General features: G+C 52.7%; 1 protein-coding gene across 5 annotated transcripts in view; it reads right to left on the bottom strand.

The window, feature by feature from the left end:
• Positions 1-19,579, bottom strand: part of CABIN1 (calcineurin binding protein 1) — a 165,230-nt gene that overhangs the window by 34,299 nt on the left and 111,352 nt on the right. For all 5 annotated transcript variants that reach the window (XM_025399210.1, XM_025399212.1, XM_025399214.1 and 2 more), the window contains one exon: positions 14,043-14,156. In XM_025399210.1, coding sequence (XP_025254995.1) covers positions 14,043-14,156 — 114 coding nt within the window. The remainder of the gene's footprint in view (positions 1-14,042; positions 14,157-19,579) is intronic.

Here is a 19,579-nt window from a genome sequence, read left to right as displayed (position 1 = left end):
ACTTGCAGTGGGAAATGAAGTTCATGCTGAAAAATACTCCTCTATTCAGGAATGTTAAACAGTGAGCTCCTGACTGAATACCCAGGGCAGCTGGGGGCAGAGGGGGCTGTGGGCTGAGGTGGTGGATGTATATACAAACACTGGCATCCCACTAGGGAAAAAAATAGTAGCTGCTTCTGAGAGGCTGGGCAGAAACTCCGGCATGGAGGATGCCCCACAGGACATGGGTTCCCAGTCTGGGCTCTGCCACTTACTGGCTATATGACCTTAGGCAAGTCATGAGTGCGCTGCCTGCAGAGATTTCTGTACCTCCTAGCAGGATGGTCATCGGGATTCCGCGGGATCATGAATGTAAGGGCTTAAGAAGAACATCTTCCTCTGCCCAAGCATCCTAGCTTTGCCACAATTTTGAATCCACATCTGGAGATGAAAACTGTCTCTGGATAGCCAGAAAATAATTTATACCAGGGATGATGGTCTAAAGGCTGCTTACATTTTATTTATGTATTTATTTATTTATTTAATTCTGTGAATGCAGGCAGCCTGGTTTTTGCTGTGGTCCTGACAGGGCAGGGGCCTAGGCAATCTGTGGCCTTGTCCCCACCACTCCTTTGTGTGTACTTCCTCCTACTGACCCCTCCTACTGGTGAGGACAAACTGTAGCTTCTCAGGCAGGAAGCACCCCCTCTCCACCTGCTACCTCTCAGGCTCGTCCCTCCCCAGACAGGGCGGCCTTTAGCACCTGCTCCAGGCTGAACACGGGGGGCTGTGCAAGCCGGAAGCTGTGAAGTTCCACAAAGCTTGCAGAGCCCAGAACGTGGGAAGGAAGGAGAGCTCGAGGATAAGCTTAGAATCCACACAAGTTTGCTAACTCTTTTAAGACTCTTAAAAACAGGACCTTTTTTCCCTGGAGAACTTGAAGTGTTTCTTTTGTTTACTCTGCTTGTGCAACTGGCCCATAGATCATCTCAGCAATGCTAAAAATAGTGCTAGTGCAGCAATTCCTACTACAGCCAAGTAGCTCATATTTCCTCAATTTAAACTTTTTTCTTTCTTTTCTGTCCTATGATTCCCACTGTTATGTGACTGGGTTTCCTTTGATCCCCTGACAGTCCTAAGGGTTGCTGCACACCTCAGTTAATCTCAGTGATGGAGGAGGTACTCAGGGAGGCCAGATGACCCGCCTAAGTCACAGCCAAGGGCTGCCAGAGGCAGAAGCCCAGCCCATTTCCTCACCAGCCAGGGTGGGATGTCTACTGCCACTGGTGACTTGGTATCGTGGGGATACCCCAGGAAAAACCACAATCAATCCCAATTTCTTCTGAAAACCAGATGACATTGGCACATTAGGAGCTGAGACTGCCCTTGGGGAAAGAGTGGGATAATAAGCAGCACCCTTCCATCCTAGCACAGCCTTGAGTGGCATCTCTACTGTGTTGCATCCTCCACTGAGGACACTGCTTGCGCTCAGAGTCATCCTAGTGTCCTGTCCATTGGAGGACATACGCATGCACGCAGACCCAGGGTCACATGCCTGGCACACCAGGCAGAGACACACGGGACGATGGATCTGAGCATCAGAGTGCCAGGACTGAGTGCTGGGTCCCCCAAGCCCACCTCCTCGGCCCTCTTGTACTCCCCTTCCCCTCATCCCATCAGTCCATAGGCAGTCTGGGTCTTGGCTCAGAACACCTAAAGCCTGGCTCAGGTGTGAACTTGCTGTGTGCCTGTCTCGGTTTCTTAATTTTCGAGGCAGGGACAATGGCACTACCTACATCTCATGAATTATGAGAATTCAACAAGCCATTGTATGTAGAAGCGCCACACACAGCACTTTGGAGCCCTGAGGAATGGTGGGTTGACAGTGCTCCTGCTGCCTCTGCCCCAGCCCAGCCCCTCCAGTGCATTCAAGGCAGCCAGTGCAACACCTGGAAGACGCTCCTCTACTCAGCCCCCTTTCCTCTGTGAGAAAGACCACACTCTGCACCTGGCCCAGGAAAACGGTCCAGTGGTGGCTAGCCGGCCACCCAGCCCTGCATACAGCATGCAACTCCGCGAGGCCCTCCCTGATGTGCATGCGGCACCGTCTGTGCCCCACACTGTGCCTCCTGCTGCATCCTCTGCTCAGAAGCCTGGCCCTGCTCTGTCCTTCACAGGCATGTCCTCTAAGATCACTCCTGTCATTCTCACACTGTCTGCTCACTTTCAGGTGATGGGGCCTGTGCTCCAGGAGGGGCGGGGACTTATTCAGGCCTGTCTCCAAAAGCACATGTGCAAAAGTGACTCACAGGGGCTCAGGCAGGATCCAACACCAGCCTGGGCAGGGCTGGAGATGAGCTTGGGGAAGGCCGGGCTGTGCAGCCACATTGAGCACAGCAACACCTGGCAGGAAAGCCCTGACTGGAAATGGCCCCCACCAACAGTCTGAACAGGCCTAGGATGGCCTTGAGGGAGAGGTGGGCAGGAGGGGCAACAGAATGCCAGGTGAGGTCCCAAAGAGGGAAGTCAAAGTGTGGAGATTTACTTGTGGTTTCTACAAATTGGGGCCAGTACAGCCCAGCTGCCCCTGTACCTGTGATCTTCCCATCTACTACAGGCCTTCCCAAAAGACACTGTGAGCTGTGGGTTCCATGGCTGCTGGATCATGTGCTCTGTTTACCTGATCATCTCCCCCAGGGACCTGGGCACCCCTCAAGAGTGGGCCTCTCTAATGGCTTAGTGGAAGATGACATGCGCCATCAGGTGACCAAGGGCTGGGCAGAGTGCTTCACCACCAGGTCTCGGCCCTGCTCTCTGATGGTGAAAGCAAGGGAGGGACAAGAGACTCCACCTCCTGGAGAGGCAAGAAGGAGCAAGGATGTAGTCTGACACTTTTGCTGTCCCTCCCCATCACATGTCCACAGCAGACATCACTGCTGGAACAGAAGCTTACATGTGGCCTCTGAATTTCCAACGACATAGTGGCTAAGAGTGCAGGCCTTGGATTTGGACAGACCTTGAATGGCAGCCTGGCTGCTTGCTAGCTTGTGATCTTGGGCCATTCCCTAGGCTTCTGCACCTTGTTCAAAGGGACACAATAGCACCAGACTCCCATGGGGCCCTGACCCACTGTGTCAGGAATACTGGCAATTGCTGCTACAGAAGACAAGCACTTGACAAGCATCCCTTTGGCAGCATTCTCTCCCAGCACCCAGAGCAGCCAGGCCAGTTGGGGAGTGGCGCTGACCTGAGCCCTTTTTGACCACACAGCTGGCCCAGGGCCTGAAAACAGCCATGAGCACTGCTGTCCAAGGGGAAGAGCCAGGCCTCTGATGGCCCAGGGGGCAGAGGGTAGAAAAGGGCTTTTGGTTTTCCCAGCCTGCAGAGCCTATTGGTAACAATTTCCCCAACTGTACAATGAGGATGATAATAGTACCTAAGCCTCACGGACATGCTATGTCACCTAAGAAGGCACCCCCGATCAAGCCACCAGTAAGTGCTGGTCCTGCCACTGCTACTGTGGGCCACTACTCTCTGCCAGGCCCCCAACAAGGCAAGGCACAGCCAGGCCCAGCTGCTGTGGCACTGCAGGCAGGGTACCAGCCTCCATTGTCACTGCTCTCGATCTCAAGAGCCCCATCCCGGGACAGGCCTGGAGGCTACCAAGGAAAAGTGATACAACCCAGTTAGCCAGCCAGTTGGAGTTACACCAAAAAGGCCTGGGGGCTCAGGCTAGCAGACAGTGTAGTCCCGCAACCCAAGGGAATCTGTGCTTGATGCCACAGCCTAGCACTGGTCCCCCCTCAGTCTGGAATCCCAGCCTCACCTCCTATGGTAGGGCTAGATGCCCACATCCCCCTGCCCACTGCTACCTAATTCCATCCTCCTCATCCAGCCAATGGGCCATTCAGTTAACACTCCTGTCTGGGACAGCTGGGCCAATCCCGGTGTAGGAACCAGGGGGCCCCTGACTTGAGGCTGCCAGCCACAACGCACGGGCTTCCACACTACACACAGTGAAGTACACATCCCTCCTCCAGCACAGACTGGTGATGGGACCATGGCCAAATTACTTTACTTCCTAGCACCTCTTTGAAAGGTGACTACTAATCCAGGTTTGCAGACTAGCCTGTGGACCTGAGCCCTTTTTGACCACACAGCTGGCCCAGGGCCTGGCACACAGCAGGTATTATGCTTCTTGAAGTGTGAGCAAAGGGACAAGCAGCGGTGGCATGAAAACTGGTCACAACTGGTCCTGAGAGGGGAGGTGATATGGGGCTGACTTGGGAGAAGGAGTGAGGCTATTACAAACCAGCTCTTCCTATCCCCATGTTCCCTGGCCCTGATGAGAGAGGGTAGGCAGGAACACCCTGTGTGGACAGTCCTGGGGCTTGTTTACCCACTGGGAGGCAACTCAGATCTGCTGGCAGCTTAGAGTGGTGTGGGGCACCAGGAATTGAGTGGCGACCAACACTTCTTCCCTAGGTTGTGTCAGGCTCTGAACCTGGGGCTGGCGTCTGGAGACAGGGGCTGACCACAGGCCCACCAGGCAAGGTACCTCTTACAAGTCAGAAGGATGGAGAGAGAGAAGGGGCAAGTCAGGCTGGGGCTGGTCAGGGAGGTGATGCCAGATCTGGCCCTACAACAGGAGGCAGATGTCTCAGGCACAGACCCTGGGGCCTGGACACAGCTGGGTTCCTGGGTGACTGAGTCAAGATATATCTGTTCCCCTTGCTCTGGGGCTGCTAATTCCCAATCATTCACCCTAGGGAGTTCTTGAGGATGAGAGGAATTAAGTCACTAGGCACTCCCTACCTGCTGAGCTAGGAGAGGTTTTGGGAGGGCAATGGCAATGCTGTTCCAGATGAGGTCCCTGCCTTGGGGTGCCCAGGTCTGCTGGGCTCCAACAGCCTACTTCTGGACTACTGGCTCTCTCTGAGGAGAGAGGCACTGGCTGAGACCTGGCCTGGAAGGTGGGTCCACTGTACCCACCCCTAACATATACCTCACATCTGCTCACTGGGTGCAGGAAGGGGGTTCCTCCAAGGTTACACAACCAACTGATGACAAGTTAAAGTACAATGGGCATGACTGATTCTTGCTGAGTAGGACAGTACTGGGGGCTTTGGAGACCTTCTCTCCTTACCCCCAACTCTGGCAGGTGTGGGGTACCAGAAATTGGGTGGGGACCAACACTCAATTCCTGATGCCCAACTAGCTGGGGCAGGGGGGCCCTTCCTCCCTACCAGACCACATCAAGGCCTTCAGTGAGCACTCAGGCTCCAGGGCTGGGACAGCACAGGGCATAAATGTTTTCAAGAAACAAAGACAGCTTATGATGACTGTACCTCCCATCAGTTTAAGCAACACAGTCAGGACAAACAGAACCACCTGTGGTAGCCACCAAGTAGGAGAGAACACGGCAGACCCTGGGCAGACAAAGGGGACTGGCCACTGGCGTGGGAAGAGGCTCAGCCTCCCCAGTCACCTAGGAGACACACACTGAAACCACCCGGGGTTTTTTGGCACACCCCACAGATTGGCCAAAATGAAAGTCATCTGCAGTTCTGAGTCCTGGGAGGGGGTGGGGCAATGGCTGGTGGGAGGGCATCTGGCCTGGCTCTGAAAAAACATCTGGTAAGGTGTGGAAGCGCTTGGCTGTGGGGACCTGTGTCCTAGCCTCTAACTTCCAGGCATTTGTCCTGGAGACCCTGGCACAGGTGAGAAAGGAGATCAGAGAAAGCAGCATTCTTTTTCTAATAGTGGAAAACCAAAAGCCACCTATCTGCTGGGAAGAGGGGAGGTAGACCACCAGGACAACCAGACAGTGGAGTGCTATGCAGCAGTGACCAAGAAGAGGAAGTCTGACCAGCATCCACAGGCACCAACAACTGGCCAAGCCTCACAGAAAGAGGCCTATGTGGTGGGTGTGACTGCTAAAGCCACCATCCACATCTCAGGCTGCTCCATTCAAGCCAGGGCAGGGCCTTGAGTTTATGGAGGCCCCAGCCAAATGTGAGTTGGAGGTCCTCCTGCTCCCTGCTTCAGTCACATTCTAGCACTGGCCTCTAGGATCCACAGATAAGCCCCAAGGCCTCCATGCAGGCCCATCTCCAGACCTAAGGGTGAGTTGTGTGGCATGCCAAGTGTGTGATGATAGCTCTCATCCACCTGTCAGGACCACTCTGCCTACGGGTAACCCAGTCTGAGTAAGGGGTGGAGTGGCCGGGAGCTGTGCCTGCCTGTGCCCAAAATCCATGCTTCTTTCAGTGATCTTGAGGCCTGGGGGGCTGCCCACCTGAGCAGTGGCAGGAGCAGCTGTAGGGGAGACACCACACTCAGGGCGGCCACAGTAGGCCGGCACCTCCCTTCCACTCACACTCAGGCCACCACTGCTGCCTGCCCCACACAGCCTCAGAAGCAGGAGGTAGTGCCAGCCTGGCCCTGAGCTCCCTTTGCTTCTTTCAGAGGCTGGAAACTGGGTTGAAACAAGAAAAAAAACCCTGCCTGCTAAAATAAGCAAACATTTTTGGGGAAGGAAGGAGAACCGTCTCTGGCTTGGTTACTATGGGAACGTTTCTGAATCAACTACAAGATAGGGAGAGAAGTTCACCCTGGACAAAGCAGCCTGGCTCTGGCCATGCAGGCTTGCCTGACCAGACGTGTGCATGCCTGTGGGGGAAGCCCCAGAAGCTTCTGGGCACCCAGACACAAACCCTCAGCCTCCATGGTGTGGGTAGCCACCCCAGCAGCACCTACCACCTAGCTTGGTGCCTGCTTTCCTGGTCCCCTCTGCCCAGGGAAGGATAGTGTGTGGAACAGTGGGACCCAAGACATACCATGTTCACTCCTCCTCATGTTCAACCACAGTGCTGAGCCCTGCTACATGTCCATCTGTGCTGCTGTGGGGGCCGGCCAGCCAGCCATGGGGCGGGCCCCATGTGCAAGGAGTTCCTGTCAGCAAAGCTGACATAGGAACCCAAGATCCCACTCACTTGATCCTTAGCAACCATCCCTTTCTCTGGCCCCTTAAACTCCCCAGGAAGGTTCTGTCAGCAGCCCAGCCTAAGGAGTTCCCCCAAGGGTGCCTCTAATCCTAGCCTTCCTCTCCTGTCCCCTTTCTGGCTGAGCAGCACCCCACCCCGCATGGGAGAGCCCAGCTCCCTGTCCCTCCCACATGCCCTGCGGCATCTTATGAAGGCCCCGCCTGGAGACAAGCAGGCAGTGCTCTACCATCAGCTTTGAGCATCATGTGGCCAGGGCCAAGGCTCTCCCTGTCTCCTACAACATCCAGCACTGACTGATCCAGGAGAATGAGCTTGGAGACCAACTGCTGAGGGGAAAGGGATGAATGAAATTAATCCACAAATATTCATGTGGGCACCTCCTCTGGGCCAGGCCAGGGGACTTAGAGAGGAATACAGCAACAGCACAAAGATGCACAAACCAGGAGACTGTGAGAGCAAACACTAGGCCCATACATGTGTCCACCCAAGGAGACAGGGCAGCAGTTGTAGAGAGCAAAACGACCTGACCTTCTCACACAGAAACTTCTCCAAGACTTGGTGTCATGGAAAAAGCCAAGTTGCTAAAAAGCACACATGCACACATTTTTTTTTTTTTTTTTTAGACGGAGTCTCGCTCTGTCACCTAGGCTGGACTGCAGTGGTGCAATCTCAGCTAACCATAACCTTTACCTCCCAGGCTGAAGCGATTCTCCTGCCTCAGCCTCCTGACTAGCTGGGACTACAGGCATGCGCCACCATGCCCGGCTAATTTTTGTATTTTTAGTAGAGACAGGGTTTCCCCAGGCTGATCTCGAACTCCTGACCTCAGGTGATCCACCCACCTCTGCCTCCCAAAGTGCTGGGATTACAGGCGTGAGCCACTGCGCCCAGCCACACAAGCACTTTTTTTTTTTTTTGAGACAGAGTCTCGCTCTGTCACCCAGGCTGGAGTGCAGTGGCCGGATCTCAGCTCACTGCAAGCTCCGCCTCCCGGGTTTACGCCATTCTCCTGCCTCAGCCTCCCGAGTAGCTGGGACTACAGGTGCCCGCCACCTCGCCCGGCTAGTTTTTTGTATTTTTTTAGTAGAGACAGGGTTTCACCGTGTTAGCCAGGATGGTCTCGATCTCCTGACCTCGTGATCCGCTCGTCTCGGCCTCCCAAAGTGCTGGGATTACATGCACTTTTTAAAAAGCCGCACGACAAATCTGTTTTTGTACACACAGACCCAGAAAAAGATAACGGCTTGGCTGATCACAGAAGCACCTCTGAAAAGGGCACAGTGCCTGGGGATGGGCAAACAAAGGTAGGTGGACTCTATGTGTCTGAACTGTTGGCAGTGAAGATGTGGTCCTATATGACTGTGATATTATGATCTATATGACAGATATATATATGTTTGTTCATACATGGTTCCTGGCTCCTAACTCTCATAGCCCATTACTGTAAACAGAATCTCTCTTTCTCTGACCTTCTCCTGCCCTTCTTTCTGCTTGCCCAAGACAGGACTCTAATTTGATTGTGGGTCTTAAGACCTTCATTCCAGATAAGAGTCCTACCCCACATCCTGGAGGAAGAAATGCTGCAGAGAGGGCAAGAAGAATCTGGACAGGTCTCGCTGGGTTTAGATAATAATCTTTTTGTCCAATAACATTTTGATATAGTTGTCCATGTTTCAATCATGACAAAAGGCCAAAGAGGACAGGTTCCCGAGCTTCCAGATAACTAAATACACGAAAGCTCCTGGTGGGTGGCATGCCTGGAGAGAAACAATTACAGGAGGATACAGCCTTCCCCATATCCTCCTGTAACATCCCTTATAATAAACTGGGAAATGTGTTTCTCTGAGTTCTGTAAGCCACTTCAGCAAATTAATCAAACCCAAAGAGGGGGTTGTAGGAACATCAACTTGAAGCCAGTTAGTTAGACATTTCGGAGGCCCAGACTTGTGACTAGTGTCTGAAGCAGGGGATGTTCTGAGGACTGAGCCCTCAACCTGTGGGATCTGACACTATCTCCAGGTGTTGAAATTGAGCCTGGGCAATATAGCAAGATTCTATCTCTACAAAAAATTAAAAAATTGGCTGGGCATGGTGGTGCATGTCTGTAGTCCCAGCTATCTGGCAGGCTGAGGTAGGGCCCCCAAGGGCCTAGGTGACAGAGCACAGTGCTGTCTCAAAAAAAAAAAAGATAATGTTAGAGTGAACAGGCAACCTACAGAATGGGAGAAAATTTTTGCAATCTACTCATCTGACAAAGGGCTAATATCCAGAACCTACAAAGAACTCAAACAAATTTACAAGAAAAAAACAAACAACCCCATCAAAAAGTGGGCAAAGGATATGAACAGACATTTCTCAAAAGAAGACATTCATACAGCCAACAGACATATGAAAAAATGCTCATCATCACTGGCCATCAGAGAAATGCAAATCAAAACCACAATGAGATACCATCTCACACCAGTTAGAATGGCGATCATTAAAAAGTCAGGAAACAACAGGTGCTGGAGAGGATGTGGAGAAATAGGAACACTTTTACACTGTTGGTGGGATTGTAAACTAGTTCAACCATTATGGAAAACAGTATGGCGATTCCTCAAGGATCTAGAACTAGATGTACCATATGACCCAGCCATCCCATTACTGGGGATATACCCAAAGGATTATAAATTATGCTGCTATAAAGACACATGCACACGTATGTTTATTGCAGCACTATTCACAATAGCAAAGACTTGGAATCAACCCAAATGTCCATCAGTGACAGATTGGATTAAGAAAATGTGGCACATATACACCATGGAATACTATGCAGCCATAAAAAAGGATGAGTTTGCGTCCTTTGTAGGGACATGGATGCAGCTGGAAACCATCATTCTTAGCAAACTATCACAAGAACAGAAAACCAAACACCGCATGTTCTCACTCATAGGTGGGAACTGAACAATGAGATCACTTGGACTCAGGAAGGGGAACATCACACACCGGGGCCTATCATGGGGAGGGGGGAGGGGGGAGGGATTGCATTGGGAGTTATACCTGATGTAAATGACGAGTTGATGGGTGCAGTAGACCAACATGGCACAAGTATACATATGTAACAAACCTGCACGTTATGCACATGTACCCTACAACTTAAAGTATAATAATAATAAATAAATTTAAAAAAAAAAAAAAAAAAAAAAGATAATGTTGGAATTTAATTCAATTAGAGGACACCCAGCTGGTGTCTGCTACAGAATTGATTGCTTATTTGTTGGTGGGAAAAAATCCGCCCCGACTTGGTCACAGAAGTCTTCTTCTGTGTTGACTGTTGTGTTGGTGTGAGAACAAAGGAAAAGGGGTTTGAGTTTTTCCTAAACTACAATTCTCACAATTTTCAAAACCTATCATTAAAAAATAACAGAAGTGCCCCCCACCCAAGCTCTAAGGATGACAGGCTGAGCAACACAAAGCCTGGGTAGTGTGGATGGCCCAGGACAGTGGGTTGAGAGGGATAGGGATTAGGGTGCTGATGTCCCCAGCCTCAACCTCCCTCTACTGCCTCTCAAGGGCCAGCACCCACCTGCCGCCTTTGCCTCCCCCTGGACTAAACAGTAAACTCCAGTGCAGGCTAGAAGGGAGGTGAGCCAGTCTGCTCATCCCAACCTATAGGCCATCTACCAGAGACACAGCCCCACTCCAGCAGAGTCAGCCAAGGCTGCCCTAAATGCTCCTTCATAAACACGTTTATGCAGTTTCCCCAGGCTTGGGAATATGCCAGACAGACTCATGTGCTGAAAGCGTTCAGGAACTGCCCAGCATTTCTTGACATGCTGGACACTAGGCATAGCTCAAGGAGCACAAGTAGCCCAAACCTATCTCTAAAGAGAAGAGGTAAGAAAGCAGAGGAGGACAGAGGCCCCAAAGGGTGGTAAAAGCAGCAGGTCACTGGGAAGCATGGAGGAACAAACAACTCTCCTCGAAGAGGCAAAACCACCAAAACACCCAGTCTGGACTGGGGTGGCCCTGATCTTCAGGGGCTTCCAGCTGCAGGGACGGCATTGCCTATGTGCCAGGCCTACATGGGGCTGTACCAGCCTTCCCTGCCACAGGCACACAGCCTCAGACTGCTTTTCTGCAAGACTCATTTTGGAAGGTCCCAGAAACTAAGGAGAAGGTGCAGGGAGTGAGCCCAATGGGAAAGGGGCCTGTAGCATGCGGCTGCCAACTTGGATGTGCTCTGGGGAGCAGGTATCTGGCAGGCCAGCTTCCCTAGCTTTATCATTAGAAAGGCTGAGGTCTTACCCTAAGAGGAAGACATGGAGGTTGGGTCCTTCCTTCCAATATCACTGCATAGGCTTTAAGGGCAAAGCACCAAAAGGAGAGAGGAAGAGAGGGAGGGAGGGAAACTATTTTCTTAAGTACCTACCATGTGCCAGATCCTGTGTCAGAAATATTACCCCATTATCTAACTTGATTCCTACAGTTACTCTTCAAGGCAGGTAATAGAAGCCCACTTTCAAGGTGAGGAACCCAGGACAGGGAAATTAAGCAACTTGTCTAGCTCTAACTCTAGTCTATCAGCTGCAGAAAAACAGATTTTCAAAACACCGACAAAGGGCTTATTTCATTGATATATAAAGAGTTCTTATTAATCAATAGGAAAAGAACCAATAATCCACTAGAAAATGAACATGAAGGACACCAACTTTTGGACAGAAGTTAAAATTAGCATAATGTCACAGTCAAGGAAGTGCTTCATTTATGAAGCACTGAGCCTTTCTCTGTGTGTGTGTGTATGTGTGTGTGTGATGTATTGTTTGTAGTAAAAAAGACTGGAATTAATCTAAGTGTCCCTCAATAAGGAATGGGGGGCCGGGCACAGTGGCTCACACCTGTAATCCCAGCACTTTGGGAGGCCGAGGAGGGCAGATCACTTGAGGCCAGGAGTTTAAGATCAGCCTGGTCAACATGGTGAAACCCTGTCTCTACTAAAAAAAAATACAAAAATTAGCTGGGCGTGGTGGTGCTGACCTGTAGTCCCAGTTACTTGTAAGGCTAAAGCAGGAGAATTGCTTGAACCCAGGACGCGGAGGTTGTAGTGACCCAAGATTACACCACTGCACTCAAGCCTGGGTGACAGAGCAAGACCCCTATCTCCAAAAAAAAAAAAAAAAAAAAAAAGGGATGGGTAGGTAAACTGTGGGACATCCCGATGTTGGGAATACTATGCAGTAGCTATCAAAAAGAATGAGTGGCTATCAAAAAGAATATTGTTTAGTGAGAAAATACAAGGGGAAGAAAAGTGTGTGCACTTTTGCCTTTTGTGCACATCTATGTAAATGGGCAGATGCCCTCTAGAAGAGCACACACATGGGACAACAAACGGTTTCTGTTGTGGGGAAGTAGCTGTTGCCTGGGCATGCAGGTGAGAGGGCACCTCTCTTTTGCGGCAAATCCCTTGGTATCATCTAGATTGATTACCAATAACACCTCCTACTTGTCTCTAAAATACCAAAACAGAGAGGGTGGGCAGATGCAGGGTTTTCAGGATCTGAAGCTGCTACTCTGACCCCAGAAGACCACATCCTGGGAGAAGAGCCATGGGCCCAGACACTCCCACCAGCTGGCTGGCTCTCAGTGGGGACCTGCCTGCCCACGTACCCTGAGAATTGGCCTGTTACACACCCCCAGACCTGAAACCTGCTCTCCTCAGCTCCTGTTCAGGCCAAGTCTGCCCTTCAGTTTCTCCATGAGTAACAGGGAATCAAGGAAAATATAGAAGAAACCAAAGCTCAGAGGGGATGAATGACCTGCCAAAGTCACTCAGCTGGGAGCTGGCCATGCTGGGAGGGGCGGTGGATAGGTAAGGGCTTGGAGGTAGAGGGGAATGAGGGGCCAGCTGTCTCCATGCAGGGCAGAGGAAATGGGGGAGGGTAGATCCAGGTGGGGTGTCAAGAGGAGCAAATGTAGGTCTTTGGGACGAGAGGCAGGCAGGCTTAGGTGATTGGTCCTGCCCTGCTCAAGGAGTAAGTCTCTACCTCACACGGAATATCAGGGCTTAAGTGCACTGAAAGCCCAATATTGGTCACACTTTTTTTTTTGAGAGGGAGTCTGGCTCTGTCGCCCAGGCTGGAGTGCAATGGCGCCATCTCGGCTCACTGCAACCTCCGCCTCCCGGGTTCAAGCAATTCTTCTGCCTCAGCCTCCTGAGTAGCTGGGATTACAGGTGCCTGCCACCACGCCCAGCTAATTTTTGTATTTTAGTAGAGACAGGGTTTCACCATGTTGGCCAGGCTGGCCTCAAACTCCTGACCTCAGGTGATCTGCCTGCCTCGGTCTCCCAAAGTGCTGGGATTACAGGTATGAGCCACTGCACCCAGGCCCCACTTGTTTTTTGTTTGTTTGTTTGAGACAGAGTCTTGCTCTGGTCCCCCAGGCTGGAGTGCAATGGCATGATCTGGGCTCACCGCAACCTCTGCCTCCTGGGCTCAAGCAATTCTCCTGCCTCGGCTTCCCAAGTAGCTGGGATTACAGGTGCCCGCCACCACGCCCAGCTAATTTATGTATATTTAGTAGAGATGGGGTTTCGCTATGCTGGCCAGGCTGGTCTCAAACTCCTGACCTTGTGATTCACCTGCCTCAACCTCCCAAAGTGCTGGGACTACAGGCGTGAGCCACCACGCCCGGCCCGCGCTTGTTTTTTAGGCAGTCAGAATCTCCTGCGTGCTTGAGACCATAGGAGGAGCTGCTCCAGCAGGAGGAGGAACCTGGGCCTGTACCCCTCTCATCACTGCCTGTGTGGCCCCAGAATACCTGGGGCTTTGGAGAACATACCAAGTTCATCCATGCCTCTCCCCACAGGAGGTGGCAGTGACTTGCCAGAAGTCGCTCAGCAATCATAGCCCTACACCGGAGTCTGGCTCACTCTCGACTGCACCACCCTGCCTGCCCTCTGAGGATGCCACAAACCTGAGGCCCTGGGAACACCCACCTAGGGGGTCAATTCATGCGCCTTCAGTGAAAAGCAGTGGCAACAAACCGTCTTGGAAATCAACAAGGCAAAGTACTCACGTTGAAGAAATTGGTCTTGTTCCTCTCGCAGAAGAGCCCCTGTGCCGGCATGTGCTGCAGTTGTTGCCACGGGATACTGCTGCCTAGCAACACGTCGCGGGCCCACTGGAGGTTCTGGGGAAACAAGAAGTAGGTTGGAAGTGAGTGTGTGGGCTGCTCAGGGCGCCCACAGGGAAGGCAGGCGGTCCCCTCCTTCCTGGCTGCACAGCAAACCACGATGAGCAGCAGTTCCTGCATACATTGATTCCACAGCTCTAGGCGGTTCTGGCCGTGGGCTTTGATCTTCAGGCTGTGGGATGCATTTTCAGAACTGATCTCTTGCCCAGCACCACTGGTTTGGGAGTGTAGTCCTTGACTGCCCAAGATGGGGACTGACAGAGACCCCTGGCCTGACCAACCCTATAAACCTGCCACATGGACCCAGTACCCGCCTCTGTCAGGGGCCCTCCACAAGTCCAAATAGCAGCTTTGACTTATTTGTCAGGAAAAGCATTCCTTATTCATGGCCGGTGGTACAGCTGCCTTAGGCTAGGAGGGCCAGGCTCTGGCCACAGTGCTTAGGTCAGTGATCTCTGGGCAAAGAGCCTCTTCGTGGAATCCAGGCCCAGGGGAGAATGCTGTAGGGTAAGAGGGTGGGCCCAGACCTGGCTGCCTCAGCCTTCTCTGGGGCCTTCTCACTGGCCCATAGAGCAAGCCTTCCCACCAGCTGCCTAGCCAGCCACTCCTCCCTCTCTGGTCTTCAGCACAGCAGCCAAGCACCTTGCACTGGCCATCTCACTCCACCTCAGGACCATGCTGTCCTACAGGGAAAGGGCTGGCAATGGGCAGAGCTGGGCTTGGCACCTGGGACTGCACAATGCCAGACCCTCTACCCTTTCCACAGTACCCACTGTCCCGGCCAATCTGTCCTCCCCTCCTGCTCAGGTCCCTTGCTCGCCTTTCCCAGCACTGGGCACAGGCCTTCATCACCTTGCACTCCAGCTGCTCCGAAAGCCTTCTCACTTCTTGATCTACAAGCTTATCCCACCTGGTCCCATTCTGCCCACTGCTGGCCAGGCTCAGCATACTGAACTGTTTCCCCAATCATCATGAGGCAAAAGTGCAAATCCAGCTCCCTGACTCGCTGGCTGTGGGGCCCATGCTAGCCTGCCTGCAAGCCTTTGCTCCTGTCTCTGCACAGAGGGCTACCCTTCTGCCCCCACTGGGCTGCTGTAGGGACTGAGGGCTGCTCCCTAGCACTGGGCAGGGCCCAGGGCTGTATGTAGGAAGCTCCATTCACTGTGAGCTTCCCGTCTGCTGAGGGACCCCCTGTCTGCCCCTCCCTGAGGGGAAGGAGAAACAGGCAGAGGAGGGAACAACCTGGGCAGCGAGAGGGTCCTCAGACCCCGGAGGCAGGCTCCCAGTTGAGAGCAGAAGCCACTTTGCTCACACTCACAGAAAACAGTAAAATACCCAGTCCTGACCTTCAACTTCTGAGCTCCAGCACCTAGGAGGAACAACTTGTAGTTTACTTCCAAGTGTCCCCAGCAGCTGGGCGCGGTGGCTCACGCGTGTAATCCCAGCACTTTGAGAGGCTGAGGTGAGTGGATCACCTGAGGTTGGGAGTTCGAGACCAGCCTGACCAACACGGAGAAACCCCATCTCTACTAAAAATAAAAGAATTAGCCTGGTGTGGTAGCACATGCCTGTAATCCCAGCTACTCAAGAGGGTGAGGCAGGAGAATCACTTGAACTTGGGAGGCGGAGGTTGCAGTGAGCTGAGATTACGCCACTGCACTCCAGCCTGGTGACAGAAGTGAGACTTCACCTCAAAAAAAAAAAAAAAAAGTCCCCAGTAATGTCTGGCAGCCATGCTTTGGAAAGCCCGCTTCCCGGGCCACTCATTCAAAAGCCTCTTGAGGCTGGTTCCAAGTTCTCACATAATGCCTCCCACCTCTGCACCCCACCCCACCCTATCCCAGGCCACATGCCCCTGCTCTACAGCAGGTCCAAGGAGGGAGGGTCAGCTGCAGACAAACTGAGTACAGGGTAGGGAGAAGGGGTGGGGGTTCAGGTATGCTTCATTAAAAGGAATAAAATGAAAGATTAGCTCAAAGACTAGCAAGTAGAGCAGGGCTCCAAGAGGAAGATGCAGGTGGGTCTCAGGAAGCCCAAGAAAGGGGCTCACAACCTGCATCAGTGCTCAGCCATGACCCACTGTGACACACTTGGTTCAAAGTCTTTCCCAAAGGAGATCTGAGAGGTTCAGCCCAGGCAGGTGTCCATCCTGGTCTAATCAGTCATAGGTGGACTCAAGAAGGTGATGTGGGACACTGTACTTTTTTTTTTTTGAGACAGAATCTCACTCAGTAACCCAGGGTAGAGTGTAGTGGTATGCTGTCAGCTCCCTGAAACCTCCAAGTCATTCAAGTGATTCTCCTGCTTCAACCTCCTGAGTAGCTGGGACTACAGGTGCCTGCCAGTATGCCTGGCTAATTTTTGTATTTTTAGTAGAGATGGGGTTTCACCATGTTGCCCAGGCTGGTCTCGAACTCCTGACGTCAAGTGATCTGCCTGCCTTGGCCTCCCAAAGTGTTGGAATTACAGACACGAGCCACCATGCCTGGTCCGTCACCTACACTTCTAATACCACTGTTGAGCACACCTGACCATGGAGGTAGGCTGCAAAGGAGACCTACCTTTCACCCAGTCTGAGAAGGTCAGGGAGGCTCTGGGAGAAGGTGATACCTGGGCTGTGGTTTGCACAAGGCTGTTATGGGGATAAGGGACTCACTGAAGCAAGTGCCCAGACACCGGGGACAGTCAGGGCCTAGCCAAGGAGGTGGAGGGGATCAGATGTGGCTGCCCATAAGGCCAGTGGGGAGCCAGGGGACTATGAGGCAGGGAGTAAGTACTAAGACCAGGGGCTGCGGAGCCCAGAGCAGAGACAGGTTACCTAGGGGACTGAGCCTGTGCATACCCTTCCTCTCCTCTATGGCCCTGGCCTCAATGCTGTGGCAAACCACTCCTCCAGCTCCATGACCCAGGGCACAGGCCTGGCCTGAGAAAAGTTACCCAAGAGTCATGACCCCAAAGCTGCTTCTGGGGCTCCTCATGAACTTGGAAAAATGTCCAGAAGACCTCTTTAAGTAGCAGCACTTGATGCCAGCGGAAAGAAATTTGAGAGCCTGGCTTGAAGAAGCATCTCCAGTAGCCATCATTTTCCTAAGAATACCAAGAAAGTAAAGCCTCAACAAAGACTTCCTTCTGGCTGGGGACACAAGAGAAAGCACTGAGGCCAGGATGGAGAGAGTCACATAGACTTTGCTTCCCTGCCCAGCTGCCTTGTTGCAGGACCTGTGGCCATGGGATGGGAATGGACATTCCTCTCTGGTTTGTTTTCCACCACTCCACCTGCACCAAGCCGGTCTGTCCCCCAGATAGGAGCAGAAAGGGAGAAGGCAGTGGGAGAGGTTTCTGGGGCAAAGGGTGCAGAAAGCACTAGCCTGTCAAACCCAACCTGGATTATAAATTAGCTTCCCGCAGACCTGGCTACTGTGTACTGGTGGAGAGTATGTTTCTCCAGCTGTCTCCCGGGCCCACCAGAGAAAGAGAGCTGATCGATGCTAAGGCACAAAGTGTTATGGGGGCCCTTAGCTGATTCATGCCTGAGGCCCCAGATAGGTGCTGACAGGGAGGGCTGAGACTTGTCTGGGGAATCATGGGTGCCAGGCTGGGGGGGTGGAGGAGGGGGCAGAGACTGTGTTGGGCCCTTGCTGAACCTCTGCAAGGGGGAAGGGGATCTGACTTGCACGGTGCACCTGCAGCATAAAGCCTGCCCTTCAGCTTTGTGGTGTGGTGTGGTGACGTAAGGCAACATGATGCCTCCTGGGCTGAGCACAGTGCCATAACACCTCACCTCACAGAATTGCCAGTTTACCAATGAGGAAATAGAGGCTCAGAGAAATTCAAGAGCTTGCCCAAGGTCCCAGAGCCAGGAAGTGGCAGAGCCATCCCTGGCATCTGGTCCAGGCTGCAAGGAGTCTGAGGCCTGGGCTCTTCCCCTGACCCCCGACCTATCTACTATGGGTGTGCAAGTCACTTTACAAATCTGCCTGGGCATGTGCTGTGTGCTGAACACTGAGCCAGCCATCATGGCCTCATGCAACCTGTCACACTGCTGGCTCATAGGCACCTCTGAGAATGGGAGGAGGCCCATGGAGCCACTTACCAGATAATGGCACATTTTCCTTGGCTGCATGGGCCCTGAGGCTTATGCATATAGACCCTGCTCTGAGAGGGCAGATGGAGGGCTGTAAGGTCCTGAAGAGAAGTAGGGCAAAGAATCGCAGATGCATACAGGCACCTTATGTCCTCCCTTGCCCACTATCTGGACCATCCCTGCTTCACAGCAGAAGGCAGAGAGGACGTCTAACTCCTCTGCTTGAAAGCCTTTGGGCTGCACCTGCCTCAGGGCAAGAGTCAGCTCCATGCCTCAGTCTACCTGCCTACCCACTGGCTCATCTCCCCCACATCCCCCAACCCCTCTTTGTGAACGGCCCTCTGGCCACACTTGTTCCCACCTTGGTCCCTGCAGGTCTCTATACCTGGTGCCATCTCACCTTTCCCCTGATGCTTCCCTGGAATACTATACCCACAACCCCATGGCCACCTTAAATAGCCTTTCCACTGACTCGCAGATGGGTCTGCTGTCTGCCCCCACTTCTCTATCAGCCCTATGAGGGCAGGGATGCAGTCTGACTTTACTGATGGCTCCTCCAGGACAAGTCTAGTTTGAAGCTCACAGAAAGGGTGCAACAGATGCCCATAGGAAGAATGAAAGGAAGCTGAGCAGTCTGACCTTTCATAAAATGGGAAGGAAGTGTATGTCAGGCTGAGGGAGGAGGGCAACAGCCATGGGGCATAAGAGGGGCTGCTTGGGTCCTGCCCAAGGCCAGGGTGCCAGCACTATGCTCCCTGGGGCCAGCTAAGCAACAGTCCAAGCCCTTGAGGCTAAACCTCAATGCCAGCCTCTGCCCACTAACTTGCACTACTCTGCCAGCAATCGTTTCACTACAGCAAACATTGGGCTGACTGTCACAGCTCCTGGAACTCCCCAGGCTCACTTTCCCTTCGCACAGGAAGCAAAAGCTTGGGGTGAGGTGGCTTGCATACCTACCTGTAGCCTTCCGTGGGCCCTGCATGTAGTGGGGGCTTGGCAAAGCCTGTTGACAGCTGGAGATGGGAACACGCCTACTACCCTCTGGGGACACCTGCTGTCCCAAGATGTGCAAAGTTGGAAGGCAGAGCTGATCCCAGGTGCTATCTGTCACTATTGTATGGTGGCCTGGAGGATGTGCTCTGCCTGTGTCACCCAGGGTCTCTGCCCCCAGGGGCTGTCTCCCTGCCACAACCAATGATGATGATTCACTCGCCACTTAACTAACTCTTGCCTCACAAACCCACAAGGGACAGATGGCGGGGGTCAGAGATGTCAGGCTCTACAACTCCTACATGGTGACTCCAGATGTGCAAACTATCTGGTGGGGATCCTGGAG

This window comes from Theropithecus gelada, chromosome 10, assembly GCF_003255815.1.
Source record: "Theropithecus gelada isolate Dixy chromosome 10, Tgel_1.0, whole genome shotgun sequence".
Classification (NCBI taxonomy): Eukaryota; Metazoa; Chordata; class Mammalia; order Primates; family Cercopithecidae; genus Theropithecus; species Theropithecus gelada.
This window is presented reverse-complemented; position numbering and strand designations above follow the sequence as displayed.